Source organism: Crocodylus siamensis, chromosome 3 (assembly GCF_052110815.1).
Source record: "Crocodylus siamensis isolate JL-2025a chromosome 3, ASM5211081v1, whole genome shotgun sequence".
Classification (NCBI taxonomy): Eukaryota; Metazoa; Chordata; order Crocodylia; family Crocodylidae; genus Crocodylus; species Crocodylus siamensis.
Window position 1 is genome coordinate 27,348,860 of NC_143397.1, and position 21,987 is coordinate 27,370,846.

At 46.0% G+C, this 21,987-nt stretch overlaps 1 protein-coding gene across 1 annotated transcript in view; it reads left to right on the forward strand.

The window, feature by feature from the left end:
• Nucleotides 1–906: 906 nt before the first annotated feature.
• C7 (complement C7) overlaps nt 907–21,987 on the forward strand; it is a 52,605-nt gene continuing 31,524 nt past the window's right edge. Inside the window, exons 1-8 of the mRNA XM_090037993.1 lie at nt 907–1,054; nt 1,351–1,406; nt 1,937–2,009; nt 2,547–2,688; nt 6,928–7,069; nt 8,447–8,585; nt 18,120–18,254; nt 21,642–21,885. Of these exons, the coding sequence (XP_089894119.1) occupies nt 1,049–1,054; nt 1,351–1,406; nt 1,937–2,009; nt 2,547–2,688; nt 6,928–7,069; nt 8,447–8,585; nt 18,120–18,254; nt 21,642–21,885 (937 nt within the window). The 5' untranslated portion in view covers nt 907–1,048. The remainder of the gene's footprint in view (nt 1,055–1,350; nt 1,407–1,936; nt 2,010–2,546; nt 2,689–6,927; nt 7,070–8,446; nt 8,586–18,119; nt 18,255–21,641; nt 21,886–21,987) is intronic.

Genomic DNA, 21,987 nt, shown 5'->3' on the forward strand with positions numbered 1-21,987 from the left:
TGAAATCCACGAATACAGCACAGCTTGCCCCTGGTGGCTGGGGCGGGGAACACGGCTATGCTGGCTATGGTGGGAGCCCAGAAGCAGCGGTAGGGGCTCAGGGTGGCAGCAGGGGTCCGGGGCGGTGGCAGGAGCCCAGCGGTGGCAAGCGCAGAGCTCCCAAAGAGTATATCCCTGTAAGTATATTTAAGATACAGGTTCGGCATTCACAAATATTTGAAACCGCGAATGCCAAACCCACAAATAGCGAGGGTTTTCTGTATAAACAAGGGAGTGGTGAGTATAAAAGCAGGAGCAGATGGGTGGAATAGTGCTTATCAGAGATCTATGGCCAGAACCTAACCTCACTGGGTACATCTACAGGTTAATTTATGTCTCATAGTTATGGCATATTAAATTTAGTACTTGTATAACCAGTAGCTGGCACTACTGCACATTAGGGCCGGCTCATGCCTGTTTAGTAATGCTACTGTGCAATAGCCTAATAATACTGCACAGTAGCATATTAGTGCATTTCTGCTATGACAGGCTATTGCACAGTATTATTAGGCTACTGCACATTTAGCATCTCATGTAAATGCGCCCACTGATTCAGGTTTAAAGCCAGAGTAGAGCTGCTTCTAAGGAGTGGAGCTGTTCTGGGTTTGTTGGATGAGAAGAGAACTGGCCTGTGATCATTGAAAACTGCTGTTCAGTTGTGACCCTGTGACAGAAGATAAAAGGAAGCCAAGTTCTTCCAAGGAGCTATTCCCACAGCTTTGTGCAAATCCAGCCAAGTCTTGATCTACATGTATAATTGTCTGTCTTTAAGAGACTGAGCTGCTCCAAGAACAGGCTCTTTGTATCCCTAGAGAGGACTAGATGGGTTAAAATTAAAATTCCTTAGCATTACTCAGCCCTTCTGTGAAAAAAAAAGCAACACAGCAAGGCAGTCAGACTCCAGAAGAGCCAGAGGCAGACAGACAGACTCCGCCTGCTGCTGAATTGCCCCCAGCCAAAGCACACTTCTTCCCCAGCAGTTGCTGGGTAGCGGAGCATTTCTCCTAAAATGAAGGTAAGACAATCACTTAGTGAAGTTCTACCAGTGAAATGCACACGCTGATCCAATGAAATATTCATTCACGGTTGGCTGAGAAGTGTGTAATGGGACAAAAGTGCAAGAAAGTAGAATGACAAGAAAAGGGAGTGGAGGAGACTATGCTGATTTGAGATCCTTGTTAGGAGTGATGTTCTTATTTATTTACTAAAGAGTTTGGCTGGAGTAAGGACTGCAGAATCGGGCACAGCATGTACACACACTCAAAGAAAAAGCAGTACAAAGCAAGTCTGTTGTCTTGCCTTCCTTTTCAGGTTTTTGAGATTTTCCTTCTGGTGGAAATCGCAGGCTTCTTTCCAGTTTTTTCAAGGTGAGTATAAAACATTTCATGCCAAGGAGGGAAATGTATGTTTAGTGTATCTGTTACAGAGTTAGATACATAGACACGGCTGATGTACGGTGTGGGGCACTGCTTTACTCTTCTCTGACCAAGCCTGAAAAACTGGTCCCGAGTCAGTTAAAGGAACGGATAAGCAACCGCAACCTGAAGTGCTTCATAAGAACTCTAGCTAAGCTCCTACTGCAACCTGGCCTCTCTGTGCCCTGTGACACAGAGCTATGCCCTTCATGCTGGATGGCTTCTGTCTGGTCAGTGCTAGCATATGACTCCTCAGGGAAAGTGCCTCCTACCTGACTTGTAGCCTGCCCGTTTCATAGATTTCATAGACGTTAGAGCTGGAAGGTTTGACTCTCCTCCTGCAGGTTAAATGAATCTCACTGGTTTTTAACCCCATGTTTTAAACAAAATTTCCTCTCTGAAAACTTGACTCCAGCAGTGATGTCATAATTCCTGACAGATTTTTCCCTTTTTGTTTTAACAATGCAAAAAAACCCAACCAGTCCTTCCCCTGTCCACTGTCGCTGGAATCCTTTTGGCCCCTGGTCTGAATGCGATGGCTGTACTAAAACGCAGGTATATTGTTAAAAGTACTTTCTGTCTTTGGTACTTCTTCTCGTGTGGGAAGCAAATGTGCCTTACTGCTTCTGAGAAATCAAAGGGATAGATGGATGGGATCAAATTAAGAACTTTTCTTCTCACAAGCTTTCAAACAAACCTGAATCTTTCATGAGATGAAAAAAAACATAATGTCTGGTTTGATTGTTATAACATTCCTTTGCAGTTGGTTTCCTTTGGGAGTGAAGGCTGTTTTAGTTCAGTTTTGATAGATTAGTTCCAAGAGTGATTGTCACCACTTAGAAATACAAAATGAAACTGAACGGTTCACACGGTTCCAACTGACTCCATTCAGCACCTAGATTGTAGAAGAGTTTTCAACTTAGTAGACTCCTTCCTTTTATTTTATATCAGTTTGTTGTTATGTTGCAGTACAGCAACCATGTTTGTTAACATGTTCATCACAAAAGAAAATTGGTAGAGCAGTCATGATGAAGCCTATTATTTCTGCTTCAGGCTTACATTTTCTAATAGTTTCTCTGGATTTGCATTCAGATTCGCAGACGAACAGTAGCTGTTTATGGTCAATATGGGGGAAACCCATGTTCTGGAGATGCCTTTCAAACACAACAGTGTGTTCCCACAAGAGGATGCCCAACAGAGGATGGCTGTGGGGATAGATTCAGGTGTTTTTCAGGTACTTTATGTTACTTTTTTTTTTAGTTCTTTGATATTTAGAATTATGAACCCAATTATTTTATCCTTGAAAAGTAGACAGTGGGAAGGTACATTGCAAAATATTAAAAACTATTATTATTAATTAAGGCTGACATAACAGAAAGTTATATTTTATTCACACTGATCCCTGCATTGGTATATTCTAGTACTTGGCTTTACCAAGACGGACTCCTTCCCACCCCCCAGTGCTGGTTAGGTCTCAGCTGGAGTATTGTGTGCAGTTCTGGGCAGTACATTTTAAGATGGGTATAGAGAAGCTAAACTGCTGTCATTTTTTTTGACAAAACTGGAAAAATGTTTGAAATTTACTGTAGTTTGGGTCACTCAGGGAGCATCTACGTGAGATGCTTAGTGCACATTAGCCTAATAACACTGTGCAGTAGCATATCACAGCAAAAACCACGCTAGTGGCCTACTGTGCAGTGTTATTAGGCTAATGCACAGTAAGTTTCATTAAATAACCATGTGCTGGCACTACTGAGCAGTAACTTTAGGTACTGCACATTTAGATAGTACTTTTATAAAGGGAGAAAGGAGTGTAATAGGGGAGGAGAGGGCCCAAGAGATAACCCACCCCTGTCACTCACCTCAGCAAAGGCTGTGAATGCGGGCAGAAAGCCAGCTCAGGCACAACACTTCTGGAGCAATGTCTTTCTCTGGATTGGAGTGCAGCAGACTGGCAGGAGTACTTCTGGCTCTGAAGAGGGCTACCAGCAGGCATCTGAGACATGAGGGAAAAGAAGGCATTGGAGGGACTCTCCAGAAAGGGCAAGCAGGCAGTTGGGGATGTGGCAGCTGTCCTGGCTGTGCTGTGTGGGGGTTGGAGGAGCACCACACCATGCAGGCTGCCTGCACTGGATGCCATGGCAAACAGAAGGTGCCAGTGAGGACAACTGTAAGGTAACTGGACCCAAGTCAGATGCAACCAGGGAAGATGGTCATGTTGGGAGGGATCTGGTTTTGGGGGCACCAGCCTCAGCAGCACCTTTTCCCCTGTAGGGCCAAAAGAGGGTCACAAGGGGACTCTGCCTCAGGACTGTGAAACCCTCTGAAGAAGGCTCGGTGATAGGGATGACATGGCAGCTTGCCTGGAAGTGTCCCCAACAATGTGGCTCGGAGCTGTGAAGGGCCAGAGGGCCATCTGACCTCCAGGTGACTGGGACTGATGATGTAAAAGGGCCAAGTTGGGAAGAGGCTCAGCCAAGGAGCAACTGCCCCAAGGAAGTATGTCAGAGCATGCAGAAGCAGCAGCAGCTGGCATTTTAGTTACATTTTTATTGAGTTTTCCATTTTGGATTAGAGACTGTTCCTTGAGAAGAACTGTTAAGTTACCTTATCCCGAAAGGGGCCACTGAGGACTGTGGGGAGGGCTCTATGCCAGAAGGCTGACCCCCAGCACAGGCTATTTTCAAAGACTATTGAATTGTGAAAGAAGAGCATAGTAACATCTGGAGGCCTGAAGGAACAGTGCTTCTGGTCCAGGATAGGAGTGAGGTAGCAGGGGATGGGTGAGAACCTGGACAGACACCATCTCCATCTGCTAAGATACTAACATCAACTTGTACTCCAGAAGTGATAAGCTGGAGTACTCCCCATAGGAAAGGCTGGAGCCCCATAAAGAGGCCAGGGCAGTGGACCTAGAGGGGGGTCACCTGGAGGAAAACGGGCTCCCAGTAAAACAAGATAACAGCATGGCAGGCAAGAAAGAATATTTACCAGGGTACCCAGGTGACACACCCTAGGTCCCACCCTGTCATTGCCAGTGAGCAGGACATTGGCCAAGAGGGGACCAAGGCCCTATAATGCATACCAGTGGCAAATTGGTGCACTGGCTGGGAACCATGAACTGATCTTACACCCAGATGTGGTGATGGATCCCCAGTTAGAGGTAGTTGCAGGTGAAGAGGCCATTCAGCAGACTTTGAATTTGGTAGCCCAAATATTACAGCAGCAGCAGCAACGAACAGCTTGGCAAATTGCCCTAGATGAGCAATTGATGAAACAGCAAGAAATGGTTCACTGGAATTTACTGGACTTTTGAGTTCCAAAAATGACATCACAGGACGATCCTGAGGCTTTATTAGAAAGTTTCAAGAGGGCCGCAGTCAGTACAGTGTTGGTTAAGACTAATGGGACAGCTAAATTGGAGGTACTATTGGTCAGGTAGGCCCAGGCTGTGTATTGGGCAATATCTCGCCTTGATGCTCAGGATTAAGTTTGAGTGAAGAAAGAGATTTTGTATCACCTGGGCATCACACCCGAGGGATATCTCCAGTTATTTCAAGCACACAAAAAGAATGGTTTGTCATCCTCAAAAAGAATGGTTTAGTGGAGTGATTCAATGGGACACTTAAGGCAATGCTTCAACAGTGCACTCAGGAGGATCCGCAGTGCTGGGATCTGTTGATCCCCCCTCCCTTGTTGTTCACTGTCAGGGAAGCACCCCAGGCATCCCTGGGCTGTACGCCTTTCGAGTTAATCTATAGCCACACTCCAAGGGGTTTATTGGATGTCATACGAAAGAGAAGAGAGACAGTCAAAAGAGTGGGTAACTCCCTCCCAGTATGCAGCCTCCCTTAAGGAACAATAGCAGAAATCCAACACGGTGGCAGGAGATAATTTGAGGGAGGCATAGGTGAAGCAGGAGCAGTACTATAAAGATGCTGGGGAACAGGAGTTCCAGGTAGGTCAAAGAGCATCGGTTCTGTTGCCTAGTTCCATGAGTAAGTTTTTGACATGCTGGCAGGGACTATTTCACATACTATGCTAGGTAGGCCTGGTCAGCTATGAAGTGCTGAGGCCTTGTCATAGAAGAGAGAAACAAACCTTTCACATCAATTTATTAAAGCTATGGTAGGAACCAGAGAGGCTCCTAGCAAATCCTTTCCTGGAGAAGGAAGAGTTTGGGAGAGGGTTTAGAGTATGTAATAGAAATGGGAAGGGTCCCCATGGGATAAAACGTTATAGCAAGTCAACAAGGGCAACTGGCTCAGATAATCCAAGATTTTGCTGATTTATTCAGTAAAATTCCTGGAAGGGCAAAAGGTACAGTGCATAAAATTGTGACTACAACTTTATTAAGGAAGTACTAAACTAAATTTGCAGTATCTAAGGCACATTGATGAATGTGTAGATGCACCCTCAGAGCAGTAGATTGTTACACAGAAATAGCTTCAATATTGGGATAACTGTTACAGCTGACCATAACCCTATGCCAGAATGGTTCAGTGGAGTACAATAGGTCAAAGCAGAGAAAAAATTAGGTGCAGTCTATGAATGTGTAATTAATGGCTGCATTCTAAATATATGAACCCAAGCACTCCTAAACACATCTTGAAATGTATGCATGCATGTCAAAATGCAGCATACGCAGCACCACTTTCTGGGCTTGCAGTTTAGTTCACACTTTTTTAAAACATGCTCTTCACTGTCTTAGGGAGTGAGAAACTGAGTGCCAAACTTGAATTCTCCTACTCCAGAGCCAGGCCATTGAATCTTTTATTTCTTTCACAATAGATTGACCTTGTGAATATCAAACTAAAATCAAAATATGCTATTACAATTAAATTAACATAGGAAGCACCCAGCATTCTTACTTTGAAGTACGGTGAATCAAGGGTGTCAAACATTTGGCTCATTGTCCAGAGCCACTCCATCTTCCCAACAAGGTGACAAACGAGTCAGGAAATTTGTGGAAATTTGGGGCTGGTCATTGGTGGGAGCAGCCTGTTGCAGCATCCAGACCCTTGGGGTCCTGGTACGCAACCAGCCCCCGCTTGGTCCACCAGTGCTTGCACCACCTCCATCACAGCAAGAGGCTACCTGGCCCTCAGCCACTGGCCCCACTGCTACTGTGATTGCTGTTGTTGCTGCTGCAGTGGCTGCTTCTGCCATTGTATGCCTCAGGCTGAATCCAACCAGTGAAGAGCCTGATGCTCTAGATCAGGGGTGGGCAATTCTTTTTGGAGGAGGTCTGCTTACTGAGTTTTGGCAAGCCATCAAGGGCCACCTGATAGGCAGCCAAGGGCAGATAAATATTAATTTTCTAAATTTTTTAGGGGCCCCGCAGGCCTGATAGAATGGCCTGGCAGGCTGCATACAACCCCTGGGCCACATTTTGCCCACCCCTGCTCTAGATCCAACCCAGAGAACAAAGCAAATTTGACACCCCTGCACTAAATAATTGTTTTGCTTGTAGGCCAATGCATTAGCAATTCCCTTGTGTGCAATGGAGACCAGGACTGTGAAAAAGATGGTGCTGATGAAGATCGATGTGAAGAAGGGAAAACAGTTTGTGATATAGATAAAACACCTCCCAATTCAGAACTTACAGGAGCAGGGTAAGCTTCCTTTTCGTTTTTACATAAGTTGAAATTTCATAGTGCTTTTAAACAACACTTGGCTGTAGAAATACAGCCAACATGGTCCTTAAATACACTCCCCATATGGAGCCGAGGAAACTTCAGCCTGAGATCTCAAGGACTTTGGGTTCCAAACTACCTACATTAAACTGTTTATGGACAGTCATTCCACATAACAGAGGGCAGCAATGTATCTACATGGAGTTTAGCACTTTTCATCCCATTGTCAATGTAGCCTGGCTGGCTAGTTACATCAGTGATGCTTGGAGTACTACATAGATTTTGCCACTGTGGGAGAGATTCTGTCCTCAGCTGCACATTTAACTTCCATTGACTTCAATGGGAGCTGCAGTTGTAGAGGTGACAGTAAAATTTTGTCCTATGTGACATAGCCTTCCATGCAAAGAGCCTAATTCTTCAGATTGGTGTCTCAAATTAGCATTCATACCCTTTGCAATGGGTGTATAGAATGCAGTTGGATTAAAAAAATAGGTTTTTCTTTCATTTTGCAGAAGTGTAGGTAATTAAAAAAGTTTCACAGCAGTAGAGAATCAGGTCTATGCTAAGATTTTTTTTGCACCTACTTCATTATTATGTCCCTCATAACAGTAGCCTCTCATTTCTCCACCAATGCAAAGAAATTAAGACCCTTTCTTAAGGGGGTTTAGAGCTGTCTTACAATTTGACAACATTATTTTGTTATTGTAATACAGCCATTCATCTGCATTCTTTATTTTAAGCTAAGTTTTAAATACATTCACTCCTGCAACTTTTCATTTCCAACTAAAAACATGCGGTAATGCTGCCAGTTGTCTATAGACACGATTAGAGCAAGATAGGCTTTCAAACTACATGCATAGCAACAACGATCATTATTGAGCATTTAGCATTGGAAATCCATATTCTTTGCAGATCTCCATTACATCACATAATGTTAGCATAACAAAATGATTGTATTTTAAATTTGTTTCGTACAGCCATGTTTCCTTGAATGTGATCTTAGTTCAGATAAGATACAGAAATGCAGGAAAAGTGCAGCTAGACCTAAGCAGTTGCCATAGATACAAATGTACTGAAGTTAGCAGTTAGTCATGTGTTCATTATGGTTGAGAAAAATCAAGAATGTCATTTTACTTTTCATTATCTGAAATATTATGTATGGTACAGTTCTGCAACAGCAGAGCCCATAAAGAGTATTCTATTTTCTTATGTAAAATTAGCCTTTTATCCTAATCTGCAAATATAGCAATGTTCACTTATAATAGCTTTTGTAGTTTTATAATCTTATTAACTGTTCCTTGTACTCAATAGCTCAACTGCCTTAATAAATTATCTTTACTGTTTCCTGTCTTGTAGCTTTGATGCCATTACTGGTGAAACGAGGGGAAATGTAATTCATACGAGAAGCTTTGGTGGACAATGCAGAAAAGTGTTTAGTGGTGATCAGAAAGAATACTACAGGCTGAGTGAAAGTGTCCTTGCCTATACATTCCAAGTATGTTTACCTTTAAATCACAGCTTTATTTCTAGGCTTAAATTTAGAACTGGGAGAATAATGCAATGAGGTTTCTTTATGGCTATGTACAGACAGTCAAAAAGCCTGGAGCTGAATCAATTTGGTATTCGCAGGTCAGCCTAAGCTGCATAGATTGAACCGATAAGCAAGTGAACAGACATTCACTTCTTATTCTGGAAATGCAGCCACATGTCTGCAGTGGTTCAGGCCAAAAGCAATGGGGGGAGGGGGAGGACACTAAAGCATGCCTCCCTTCTTGGGTGAAGCAGACAGCTTGGGCCAAGTCATAGAATCATAGAAGTAGGGTCAGAAGGGACACTGTAGATCTTCAAGTCCGACCCCCATCCTGGGCAGGAGAAAAACTGGGCTCAAATTACTTCAGCCAGGTAGTCATCAAGCCTCTTCTTAAAGACCCCCAGGGTAGGAGCCAGCACCACGTCCCTTGGAAGTTGGTTCCAGATCCTAGCCGCCCTGACTGTGAAGTAGTTCTTACGGATGTCTAATCTAAACCTACTCTCCAACAACTTGTGTCCATTATTCCTTGTTATGCCAGGGGGAACAAGGGCTCTCCCAAACCCTTCTGGTCCCCCCTAGTGAGTTTATAGATGGTCACCAGGTCCCCCTTCAGCCTTCTCTTGTGAAGGCTGAACAGGTTCTGGTCCCGCAGTCTCCCATTGTAGGGTCTTCCCTGTTGTCCCCGGATCATGCAGGTGGCCCTCCTCTGGACCCTCTCAATGTTGTCCACATCCCTCCTGAAGAGGGATGCACAGAACTGGACACAGTACTGCAGCTGTGGCCTGACCAGCATCATGTAGAGGGGGAGGATCACCTCCTTGGCCCTACTTGGGATGCACCTGTGGATGCACGACAAGGTCCAGTTAGCCCTGCCAACCGTGACCTCGCATTGTCAGCCCATGTTCATCTTAATGACTCCAAGATCTCTTTCTGCCTCTGTGCTCTCAAGAAGGGAGTTTCCCATCTTATAAGGGTGCTGTTAGTTACTACTGCCCAAGTGCAGCACCCTGCACTTGTCACTATTGAAACGCATCCTGTTTTTGTTAGCCCACCCCTGTAACCTATCCAGGTCTTGCTGCAGTCTTTCCCTCCCTACTAGCATGCTAACCTCACCCCGAATTTTGGTATCATCAGCAAATTTAAGCAGGTTGCTTTTCACCCTGTCATCCAAATTGCTGATAAAGAAATTGAACAGTGCGGGCCCAAGGACCGAGCCCTGGGGGACTCTGCTGCCCACTCCTCCCCAGGTTGAATATGACCCGTCCACCGCCACCCTCTGAGTATGACCCTTCAGCCAATCTGCAATCCATCTGACTGTGTAGGCATCAGTGCCACAGTTGCCTAGTTTTTTAATGAGGATGGGGTGGGAGATGGTGTCAAAGGCCTTGCTGAAGTCCAGAAAGCCTACGTCCACGGCGACACCTGCATCCAATGCTTTTGTGACCTGATCATAAAAGGCAATCAGGTTGGTCTGACATGACCTGCCCCTAATGAAACCGTGCTGGTTGCCCTTAAGCGTCATCCCTGAAGCCAGCCCATCACAGATGTGCTCCTTGAGGATCTTTTCAAAGAGTTTCCCTAGGATTGAGGTAAGGCTGATGGGCCTATAGTTACCCAGGTCCTCCCTCTTCCCTTTTTTAAAGATGGGGACCACGTTGGCTCTCTTCCAATGATCTGGCACCTGGCCCAAGCACCACAAGCGCTTGTAAAGCCATGCCAAGGGCCCTGCAATAACCTCTGCTAACTCCCTCAACACCCTGGTATTTGGACCCGCTGATTTGAATATGTCCAGCCCCTCCAGAAGCTCTCTAACCTGGTCCTCCCCAACCTGAGGTCTGTAGGCGTCCCCCTCGAGTCCATCTAGCATCACAGCAGGGAAGTCCCGGTCCCAGCACAAGAAAATGGAGGTGAAGAATTAGTTTAAAAGGTCTGCTTTCTCCTCTGGCGCAACCACCAGATTGCCCAGAGAATCTTGCAGGGGCCCCACGTTTCCTGGTGCTTTCTTCTTCCTCCCTATATATTTGAAAAAGGACTTTTTATTATCTTTGATCTTGAACACTAGTCCTAGCTCTATGTCTGCCTTAGCTTTCCTAACAGCCCCCCTATAGGCCCGAGCAGAGGAGGTATACTACTCTTTGGAGATAGCACCCCCCTTCCACCGGGTGTACACTGCCTTTTTGGCAATCAGGCATTCCCGGATGCCCTTGGTGGGCCAGGGGGGCTTTTGGCCAGTCTTGCCCCCCTTGCTTTTTCTTCGGATGCTCACCCCTTGGGCCCTGAGTATCGTCTCCTTAAGGAACAACCATTCATCTTGGGCACTGAGTTCCCCTGCCCTCAAGAACCCCAGTGCCTTACCCATTAAGCTCAGCTTGTTGAAGTTGGCCCTCTTGAAGTCTAGGGCTACCGCCTTGCTGCAGGCCCTTGACACCCTGCGCTGGATGGTGAATTCCAGCAAGTGATGGTCGCTATCACCCAGGTGGTCAAGAACCTGGAGGCCCCTTACCTGCTCATCACCTGTGGCCAGGACCAGGTCCAACAAGGCATTTACTCTGGTGGGACTGTGCACCTCCTGAATTAAATAGAGGTCCTGTATCTCAGCCAGAAACCTCCTGGAATGGTCTGACCTGGCTGACTGTTCCTCCCAGCAGATGTACTCATGACAACTACATCCCTTGCCTTAAATGCCTCTGCAAGCTGGCCTGAAAATTCCCGGTCCAGCTCCTCCCCTTGGTTGGGGGGTCTGTAATAGACCCCCACTATTAAATCCCTCTCCCCACAATCCCCTTGTATCTTGACCCAGAGCGCTTCAGCTTGCCCCTCCTCTGACCCCATTCTGCTGGCAGAGGATGTGTATTGCTCCTTGACATAAGGTGCCACACCCCCACCATTCTTTCCTTCTCTGTCCCGCCTGTAAAGCCAACAGCCCCTAATGCTAACTGCCCAGTCATGGGATGAATCCCACCACATTTCTGTAAGCCCTATTATGTCTGGGTTTGAACTGGCTATTCTGAGAATGGGTTCCTCAACTCAAGTCTGCCCACCCTGCAAGAGAGGGTGCACAGCATCTTAGGATGATTGGGGACTGTGAGTTAACTTGAATCTGAAGGGGATCTGAGACAGAAGTTCAATAAACTGATTTAACCTAAATCAGTTAAGTCTGATACTACATCCATCCAGGTTTATGTTAGATCACTTTCAGTTATTTTGAAAGCCATTTTTGCACACTGAACTTCTGCCCTGAGTCACTGTGGGTATGTGGCTGCATTTCCTGAATCAAAAGTGAATGTCTGTCCAGTTTTTCTCAGTTTAATCTTTGCTGTTTAGACTAACCTGCAAATATTGAATCGATTTAGCCCCGGGCTTTTTGACTGTCTGTACTTAACCTTTGAAAGCAGTGTAGGTGCGCAGAACTTCCAATGTCCATGTGGGTCGGCGAAGTGAGGATGGAATCACTAGCTGCTGTTTTTCTACCCTTCCCTCCTCACCCCTCTGGACCCGGTATAATAGCCCCCCTATTACCTCAAAACTGGAGTTACTGCGGGACGTTCCTTCTCCGGGGTCCTTTGTCCTGAAGCATCGGACCTCTGAATTTTCCCTTTGAGCCTGCCAAAACTGTGCCACACTAGCCACTTTTTCCATGTCAATCCTGTCTTGAGCCGCTTCCCTCTGTGGAGTGGAGGTTTCACTGGCCCAGCCTTCCCCCTTTCTAAGTTGCTTTCTTTCCTCCTCCATTGGCCAGACCCATTTCAGCACCGGGTAAAATGGCTCTGTGACAGGGGTATCAATATCAAAACCTTTCTGGGAGTGGCCCCGCCCTCCAGTGACAGGGGGCGCTACCTGCAGCTCCTTTTCCTCCCCTACACCACAGCCCAAGCCTCGCAGATGGAGTTGATGTGGTTTGACCTGGGTCTTGTTATGTTCTGGCCCTCCTCTTTACTCCCGGGGCTCCTCACTGCCTCCTGTCTTGCTCGCTCCGGGGCTCCTCGCCGCCCACTTTCCTGGGACTCCTCGCTGCCCCTTTCTCTCTCGGGGCTCCTCGCTGCCCTCTAGCTCTGGGGCTTCTTGCCGCCCCTGAGCTCCGGGGCTGGGGCCAATACACCCGTAAACAAAGCTGCGCCCTCTCTGGTGCCAGGAGACCCCATGCTACCGTGGAGCTCCCATGAGGCCTCCTCCATCCCTAATAGCCTTGCCCGGTCCTCCGGTCAAAACAGTAAACATAAAACATAAAGCCCCTGGGCTACAACACAAAAACTAGACCATCCAGTGAAACAAAAACCTACTCCCTACTAGAGAGTGAGGGAGCGGGGGGGGAGGGAGGAGGAGGGCTCCCTGCCCTCAGCAGTGACCAGGGGATGCTCTCAACACCAGAGTCCTCCCCTCTGTCTGTCCAAGCTGAGTCCCTACTCCCATGGCTGCTGGAGAGGGACTGCCCTCCTGGCCTTCTACCTGGGCTTAAGAAGGGATAAGCCCTGCCCCTTCCTGGTCAGCTGGTTTTCCCAGTTGCCCTGGCAACCAGCACCTGTGCAGCCCTGGTGACTGGCAGCTGAGCCTCCCCCTTTCTGCCACTAGGGGTCTCCCCAGAGCAGTTTCCACTCTCAGGTGCAGGGCACCTGAGTGCCCTGCGACAGGCTCCCATTCTCGTCCCATGATCATCTTGCAGGCCAGCGCTGGCGCCAAGCTGACCTGCAGTTCCCCTCGGAACTCCATCACCTTCAAGAGAAGGTAGCAGTTCCAAAACCTCATCTTCCCACCCAATAGGCACATCATTACCAATGGTCCGGCTTCCTTAACTCTGGTCCGCGGGGCTAGGTCCACTCGGAGTAGGGACTGGGACATCCCATGTCTAGGGTTGCCTTTACAGCCCTATCCCTGATCCAAGCTGTCATGATGGGGCGATCCCATCCTCCCTCGTGTACGACGGAGCCAAAGCTACAGTCCACAGGCTCATTTTCTCGGGTCGGGGTGCATGTGGTCAACTCATGCCCCAGTTCGCTAAGACCAAGTCCACTTTCTCTGGAGATATGTCTGACTTGTTCGTAACAATAACAGACAATGCCCCTTGACTCCCTTTCAGCAGAATTGACCACCTCGCTTCTCTGGCTGCACTCTCCACTGGGGCACGAAGGCCTCGCCCGTGACCTTGCTCATTCTCTGAGTTGGCAAAAGCCTCAGCCAGGCAGAGAGCTTCCTCACTGGTCTGGGGTTGGTGTCTCCTGACCCACACCTGGGTGTCCTCCTCCAGGTCCCAGAGGAATTGCTCCAACAGGACTTGGTCTATGGCCCCCCCCGGTCAAACTGGCCAGCGGGTATCCATTTATTAAGTGCATCCCACAGGTATTGCAGCAGACTGTGTGGCCGCTTGATTTCTTTTGACTTCCGGGCTTTAAATGCCCATCTTTAAATGCTCTCTGGAGAAATCTTGAGCCTGTATAGGGTCGCAGCCTTCGCGGTGTTGTAATTTCGGGCATCCTCTCTAGACAGGGCCCGATAAGCTGCTTCAGCTTGCTCTATCACCAGAGCCCCCAACTGGTGAGCCCACTGGGTATGATCCAACCCAGTCTGCAGGGCAGATATTTCAAATGCCTCGATATAGGCCTCGCGATCATCTTCCTGCATCATCTGCAGCATCTTGAATAGGGTATCATTGCACTGCATCCAGTCCTGCTGGTGGGCCCCCTGCAGTTGCTGTATCTCTAGCATCTGCACTATGGCTTGGATGGCCTGTGCTAGAAGCTCTGCGTGGGTTACCGTCGGCGCCTGCATGCTGGCTTTGACCCAGGGCAGGGTTTCTAACCCACTAGCACTGATGTCTCAAAACAAGGCTTCCTAGTCAATGCACCACTGTGAATGAGCTTAGGTGTGATGTGACAAGTGCTGTACTGTCCATCTCGACCGCAGACCCTTCTCTCAACTCTCCTGCCATGACTTGGTGTTACTGTATGAAAAGGAGGGGTCCAGTGATGATCCTCTTCCTAGGGACCCTGCAGAGGTGCTCAGGGTTTTGATGCAATGTTCCACGGGCTCTGCCTCCCCTACATCCCATCCACTTGCCAACCAATTGGTGCAGCCCACGTTGTCCTGCCATGCCTGGCGGGCCCCAGTTTCCCTGAGGGGCTGGCATTGGTGAAAATTCCTACCAGCTAGCCCGGCCTGCTATGATGGTTGGAATCCTAGCATTGACTGCGGCCAAGCTAGGCTCTGGTCTCCTCTTTTCTTTTCCTCTCTGGCGTCCTCCTCTTCCCTCTGGGAGGAACGCCTCTAAAGAATTTTTTTTTTTACGAAGTTAGATGCTGTGGGGGTGGGGGGGAGGATAGAAGTAATTCCTCCCTCCTGGTATAATGCAGGGACCCAGGGACCCAGCTGGCTGCCAGGCTCCTGCTGGCCACCGGAGCTTCACCAGGCGGGACGCGCTCCCCGCTGACATCTTCCTCCTCTCTCCACCCTCTGCCGGGTTCAACCTTCCCATGTTGGCGTCTCCAGCTGCTGTGATTGGCCTGGGGTTTCCCTGCCTGGGAACAGCTGTTTAAAGAGTTGGCATAATGCCAGCTTGCGCAGCCATGGGTCTGGCCCTGGCCCCAGCTCGGGTGGTGAGTTTCTCCAGGTGGGAGGGTCTTGCTTGGGTGGCATGGGGCTGGTGGGGATTTCCCCACCTCCTTCCAGTGCCTGTGGGGGCTTCTCGCTGCCACATACAGATTTTAACTGGTTTTTAATCACTTATACCAGTTTATGTGTAACTTTTATCCCTAGACTTAAGGAACAGGACTGTCAGTGGCAAAAATTATAGAAGCAAAAGCAGCACTGGGGACTAAGTATTAGATTCTTAACTTGCAAAAATTCAGCATAGCTCTCCTGAAATCAATTAATTTATTCTCATATGCTGTGAATTGACCTCATGCATAAATTTTAAAAGATGAGGTGAAATTTTATTAGAAAATGGTATATATATTGAATAATTTTTATACATTAATTGTTGGTTCTATTGCTAAAAGGAAAATGATATTATGTACTGAATTATAACTTGGATCAGGATTTCAATCCTCTATTTCAACAGAAGTTTTGGATGCCTGAGTAATATATTCAGCACATTGAAAACATCACTTAAAATGGGAATACTCAAAAGTATACACTTAAGGTTAAAGAGTGGGAAAAGTAAACTGTGCTTACCAGGATTCAGTTCTCCTGAATGTAGGCCCTCTCCATCCCTTTCCTCTGTGCCTGGGCAGGTGAAGCCCTCTGTATATTCTTTTCAAGCATCTCATATTAATGCTTGTTAGGACAATAGCAAAGGTCTTCTGAAGGAAGGCTTAGTTTAAAGCAGGGGTTTTCAACCTTCTCTAACAAGTATACCCCTTCTGTCTCAGTTTTACCTCATGTACCCATTTACATTCTTTTCTTGTTTTTAAAGGGGAGGTGCAGATTGAGTCCCTGCAGTGAGGGAGGGAGTGGTGCGGGGGCAGGTGCTGCTCAGCCAGGGTGAGACAGGGCATGGAATGGAGCCATGAGTGGCTCATCTTGGGGTGTGGGGTGTGGGGAGTGGGGGCGGCTCCCACCAATGTGCACACCCTGGGAGAGCGTGGGGACACGCACCCCCAAATCTGCACATGGGGCAAGGGCAGGCTGCCACTGGCAGTGGGGGAGGAGATTGAGCCCCAGAGGTGGGGGAGGGAGTGGGGCTGGAGCAGGGGTTGCTCAGCCAGGGCAGGGCACGGGACTGAGTCACGGGGGGAGGGGTCTGCAGCCTCTCCAGAATTTGCCGTAGTCCCCACAATCCCTCTCTCAGTGCCGCTGCCACCCGCCCTGAGTGCAGCCCAGCTCAGCCCTCACCAGGAAGAGCCCAGCATGGCCCCAGCCCCTGCCCCACCCCACATACAGATTCAAGGGCACACCCCCCCATGCCCTCCTGGGGTGCACATAGTAGAAGAAGCTGCTGCTGCTGCCCCCCACATATGGCTCAGTCCTGCACCCTGCCCTAGCTGGGCAGCCCCAGCCCCACTCCCTCCTCCCACAACAAGGAACCTGGTTGCTCTCCACGTGGCCAAGCTGCACTCCTGGCTGCCCATGTGCTGCACTGCAGCTGCACGCACGCATGCGGAGTTCTATGTACGCCCTAGCACTCTTTTAAGTACTCCTAGGGGTATGCGTATCCCCTGTTGGCAACCACTGGTTTAAAAATCATATCACTAAAAAGATGAGTCCTGCTCTCTTAGTGACACTTCAGTCTGTCCTTAATGGTGTGATTCACAAGTGACTTATGCATGGGGAATTCCTGTGCTCTGGCTGCTAAGCTTTAGATGCCCAGCTTGGGAAGGGGGTTTCACAAACTTGAGTGAGACACCTCACTTAGAATATTACCTTTGCAATAAACCATAGACTACCACTGAGAAACAAGCCCTGTTCCCTCACTCCCACTCTTCATGCTAAAAAATATGCTATGTGGTTGTACTGCAGTTGGTACTGCATCAAACCCCACTCTATATATTATGCCATGATTAATATGTCCAAATGTTCAAACAGCTGGGGATAGTGGCCACTTCTACATAACATAGTCTGGTGGTTAGAGCACTTAACCAGGAAATAGGAGACCTGGGTTTAATTTGCCTAAGGGGATTAATCCCACCTCTCCCACTTTCCAGGGGAGTATCCCCTCTCCCCTAATAATGAACTGTATTTCCAATACATGTAATAATTTATAATCGTATGTTATCCAATGCACCATGCATAAGTAGCCCCAAGATCAAAGACCAGAACCCAGGACTCCGTCCCACCCAAGTGTCCTCATCACTGGCATGCTGCATCACATTACCTTTTGCTTTTTCTTTCTCAGGGCCCATGATGCTTTCATATTGGGCTGCACAGTGGTCCAGTCTTTGCAGGAGGGATATTAAGAACTTTCATTTTACCATAGCAGTTAGGAGATGCTGCTGGGAAATGTAGGTAACCCAGCTCCTTCTCCCACACACCATTCACAGACAGGTACTCTCAGAATTAGCTTTTATACAGAATCTCACCACCTTCTCCTACGTGAGCTGAGTTTTTCAGTGAAAGCAGGTGTCAGTGCTGAACTCACTGCTGACAGGCATACTTGAAAGCGTGCCTATGAGCTCAGGACTCCCAAACAGGCGTAAGTGGGACATGTGCATCCAGAGACCAATGTCAGCCAATATGCAACACATCTGAACCCACACAGTAGCTGAACTTCAGGTGTCTCAGTCAGGTTTTAGACATAAAGGAGGTCCCCAGCCCTTAAATAGATTTGGTAGGGTTTCTGTGAAACTGTGCCTAAATTCTGCTGAAGTCCCTTTGTAAATATCATCTAAAATTCACCATTGCACAATATTATACAGTAATTGTATATGTCATATAATGTTTAATGTTTCCTGTTTGTACAAACTGAGTTGAAGCAATCTTTCTGGACTCTGTGCCAGTAATATACATTTGTTTGTTTCTATAACCGTCATAAACAGAGATTGACAAAGAACTGCATTCTTCTTGTCCTAGGTGAAAATTCAGAATGATTTTAGCTATGAGTTTTTTGATAGCAAATGGTCTTATATGAAACACAAGGAAGTGTCTGTAACATCTAATCATGGACATAACTATCATCGGGACACAAGTAATAATATTGAAACAAAGGTATTTATAAACCAGCACCCTACTTTATAAATTTTCCATGTGAGATTGCACTATTATTTTTTAATGCTGTTTTATGATTAATTTTAAACATTTATAGAAAAAGTTCTGCTATTTTGAGTAAAAATATAGATAAAGATTTTGCACGTTTTACTGAGATGTCAATGCTCTGGGCTAGAGCTGTTTTTCTCTTTTTAAGAGTTTATTGGCTGTGTTTGCATTTGTAAAATTTTACACTGGCTTCATTTCCTAATTAAATAATATTCCTGATGTTATTATTTTTCTTTTAAATAGTTCATTCAGATATCTGTTTCTCCTTGTTTTTATATTATTAATATTACATTCTTCAGTATTTTGGAGCAAGGGAAGTTGAAAATAAATTAAAGCTAGCCTTACTTTCCATTATAAAAACTTATTTCAGGATTGAATAGTGCTAAGAATTACTCTCCTGTGAGGCAGGCCATGGTGCCTCTAAGTTGCCTAAAAATCATAGAATGAGAAGTAGAGCTGGAGGGAACCTCCAGAGGTCATCTGGTCCAACCCCCTGCCTGAGGTAGGATCATCCCTATCTAAACCATCCTATACAATCCAGCATCTAAATTCTGCAGAAGACTACTGTCAACCCTGACACGACATGGACCTAACAGTCAATATAGCCTCAAGAGATCCCAGGTAGATAGCTATGCCCGCCACTACAGAGGAGGGGAAAATCCCACAGTACTTACCAATCTGACCAAGGGGTAAAATTCCTTCTTGAACCCAAATCCAGTAGGAGCATTGGCACACCCCAGTCAAAGCTTCCAACCTTGGCTGCAGCCAACACCCAGTGCCTCTGGGAAGGCTTAAAAACACTCTGACACATGTAGTACAACGGGGGAGGGGGTTGGGAGCAATCAGCAAGGCCCAGAAGCAAGGGAAATAAAATTAAAGTGTTAAGCAACAAAGCTTCTTCAAATGACTGATTTGTGAAGTAATAACTAAATAATCTTGGGCTAAATAATGAAGATGTTTATTAGTTCATAACCTCATTGCTAGCAAGATGCTAGAGAACACTCTTACATTATTTCAAGAAATTGTCTACTTATTACATACATTGAGACTCACACCAATTAAATTAAAACATGTTCATTTGTTAATTGGGGAAAGAAACTGAGAAGCTGAGGTAGCCATACTTACTGTGGAAACCTCAGTGATGAATTCTGATATGGTGTCTTAGGGGGACAGGAGCAGCTGACACAGAAAACCGTGTGCCAGACTTTCACATAATGAGAACAGAGTTTCTGGTACCTCATGTCTGTCTCAAGCAGGCCTCCATTAATCAGTTTCTGTTGTGCTGTGAATGCCTGGAAACCACTATTAGCTTTCACATGGGAACCTTCGTTTGCCATTTGGCCCTTTTCCTAGTTTTTTAGGAGATGGAGAAGGAAGATTTCTTCAATTAAAAACTAAAAGAACTCCCCTACATACAACAGACATGTTTTTTTACCTTTCATTCTATTCACAAATGAGATGAAAGGAAAGCACAAAAGCCTGAATACACTTTTGTCAGGTGAACTAGATAATGTCCATCCAAGACTTCTGAAAGAACTGGCACATGAAATCACAGGTCTGGTACCAATACTACAAGTTGGGGATAATACCATACAATTGGAGGAGGATATTATAGGGGTAAAAAGTAAAAGTAATTATGGCAGCTGTTGTTTTATTCATCTAACCTCAAAGATACACAAGGAAAGAGCAAATCAATGGAAATTGTGATGCAAAGTAGTCTGTTTTCTAAAGTTAGATTGTGCCATACTCAGCTTTTGACTTCCTATATTAAGGAAAAGATCTCATTTATCTGGAGCAGGGGTGGGCAAAATGCGGCCTGTGGGCTGGATTCGGCCCACCAGGCCATTCTATGTGGCCCACAGGACCCCTAAAATTTTTAGAAAATTAATATTTATCTGCCCTTGGCTGCCTGTCATGTGGCCCCCGATATCTTCCCAAAACTCCGTAAGCAGCCCTCTGCCTGAAATAACTGCCCACCCCTGATCTGGAGATTAGTAAACCTTTTGATTTAGTGAGACAGAAAATTATTAGTTGAGATGGAGAAGATGATCTTCATACAAAATTGTAAAATGAGTAAGAAACCAGCTAAGGGATGATGAAAATATGTACTTCAGAAAGGAAAACATATCAGGCTAGTGGAATTCCACAAAGACCAGTCTTTGGATGATTTTGCTTAATATCTTCATGAAAGTTTTTGGCACAAAAAGCAGCACCATAGTATTGAACTTTGCTGATGATGACATAACATTAGAACGTATCACCCATAAAGAGAAGACCTGAGATATCATAAGGGAAGAATAGGAAGAGCTTAAATATTGGAGTAATGGATCATATTAAATACTTCAAAGAACACATCCTTAAATTCAGGAACCAGCAATAACAATTTTTGCTGTCAACTGGCAGCTCATTGGTGGGAAATAACTGAGCAGAAGACTTGGGTTGATTACAGAAGGCCTCTGAACCATTAATGTGATGTGGACAAAAATAAAGCAAATGTGATTCTCAAATGTGTCAGTGAAGATATTTCCCATAGAAATAGGCAAGTATTAATGCCATTTGATAATGCAGTTTGGAGACTCCATCTCGAATACTGCATACCAGTTGGTAACTAGTGGGTAGGAAAGAGAATCTCAAAATGGATCAGGTACAGAGAAATGCTCCTGGGATGATCAAGGGAATGGAGTGCCTTCTATGCAAGGAGACTAGAAGAGCTTGGCTTGCTTAGTTTAGCAAAGTGAAGAAGAAAAAAACTTAAAATGGTCTCTATAAGCACATCATGGGGCTTACACCAAGAAGGAGAAGAGCTATTTAAACTAAAGGACCACCTTGCCACAAAAACAGACTGGTATAAACTGGACATGGATATATTTACACTGGAAATTAAATGAAGGTTTCAAGTTATCACAGGAGAGAGACTTTAGAACAGTCTTCCAATTGGAGTAGTAGAGACAAACAAATCCCCAATTATTTTTAATATGGTGCTTGATCAGTTTATGAAAGGGATTGTATGACTTTGGACAGCAGGGACTGAATGTCCCTCCCAGTCCCACATTTTTTCAGAAAACAAAACAAAAAGAAATCCTGCCTTTTAAAGAAGTGCACAAACCTGTGACAGGATCCAAATGTGGTGAGTTCTACAGGAAGGAGTAAATCAGAATGCAGAGGTTTCATATGGAATGGTTGTCCTCTCCCTCTCCTCCTCCTCCTGTCCCCCTTCCCCCCCCCCGCAACCCCCCAACACCTATTGTTCAGCAGCCAGTAAAACATCACTATATCTGACTGGCAGAATCCATTCAATACATATATTTCTGTATGACAATTATTTTTTTATCCCCATAGAGTAGGCACTTGATGGTCATTGACAATAACGTGGAAGTTGCTCAATTCATTAATAACCGTCCAGAATTTCTCACACTTGCGGAAACATTCTGGAAAGAGCTTGCCAACCTTCCTGCTGCCTATGAACACAATGCATACCGAAGGCTAATTGAACAGTTTGGGACTCATTTCCTGCACTCTGGAACTCTGGGAGGACATTACAAAGTTATCTTTTACATGGATACTAATAAAATGAAACAAAGAGGTATAGTACTAAAGGATCACTTACAAGAAACAAAAGGAATGTAAAAGCAAAACTCCCCTACCTTTTCCCCACTCCAATCTTTCTCTATTCAGTTCTTATTAA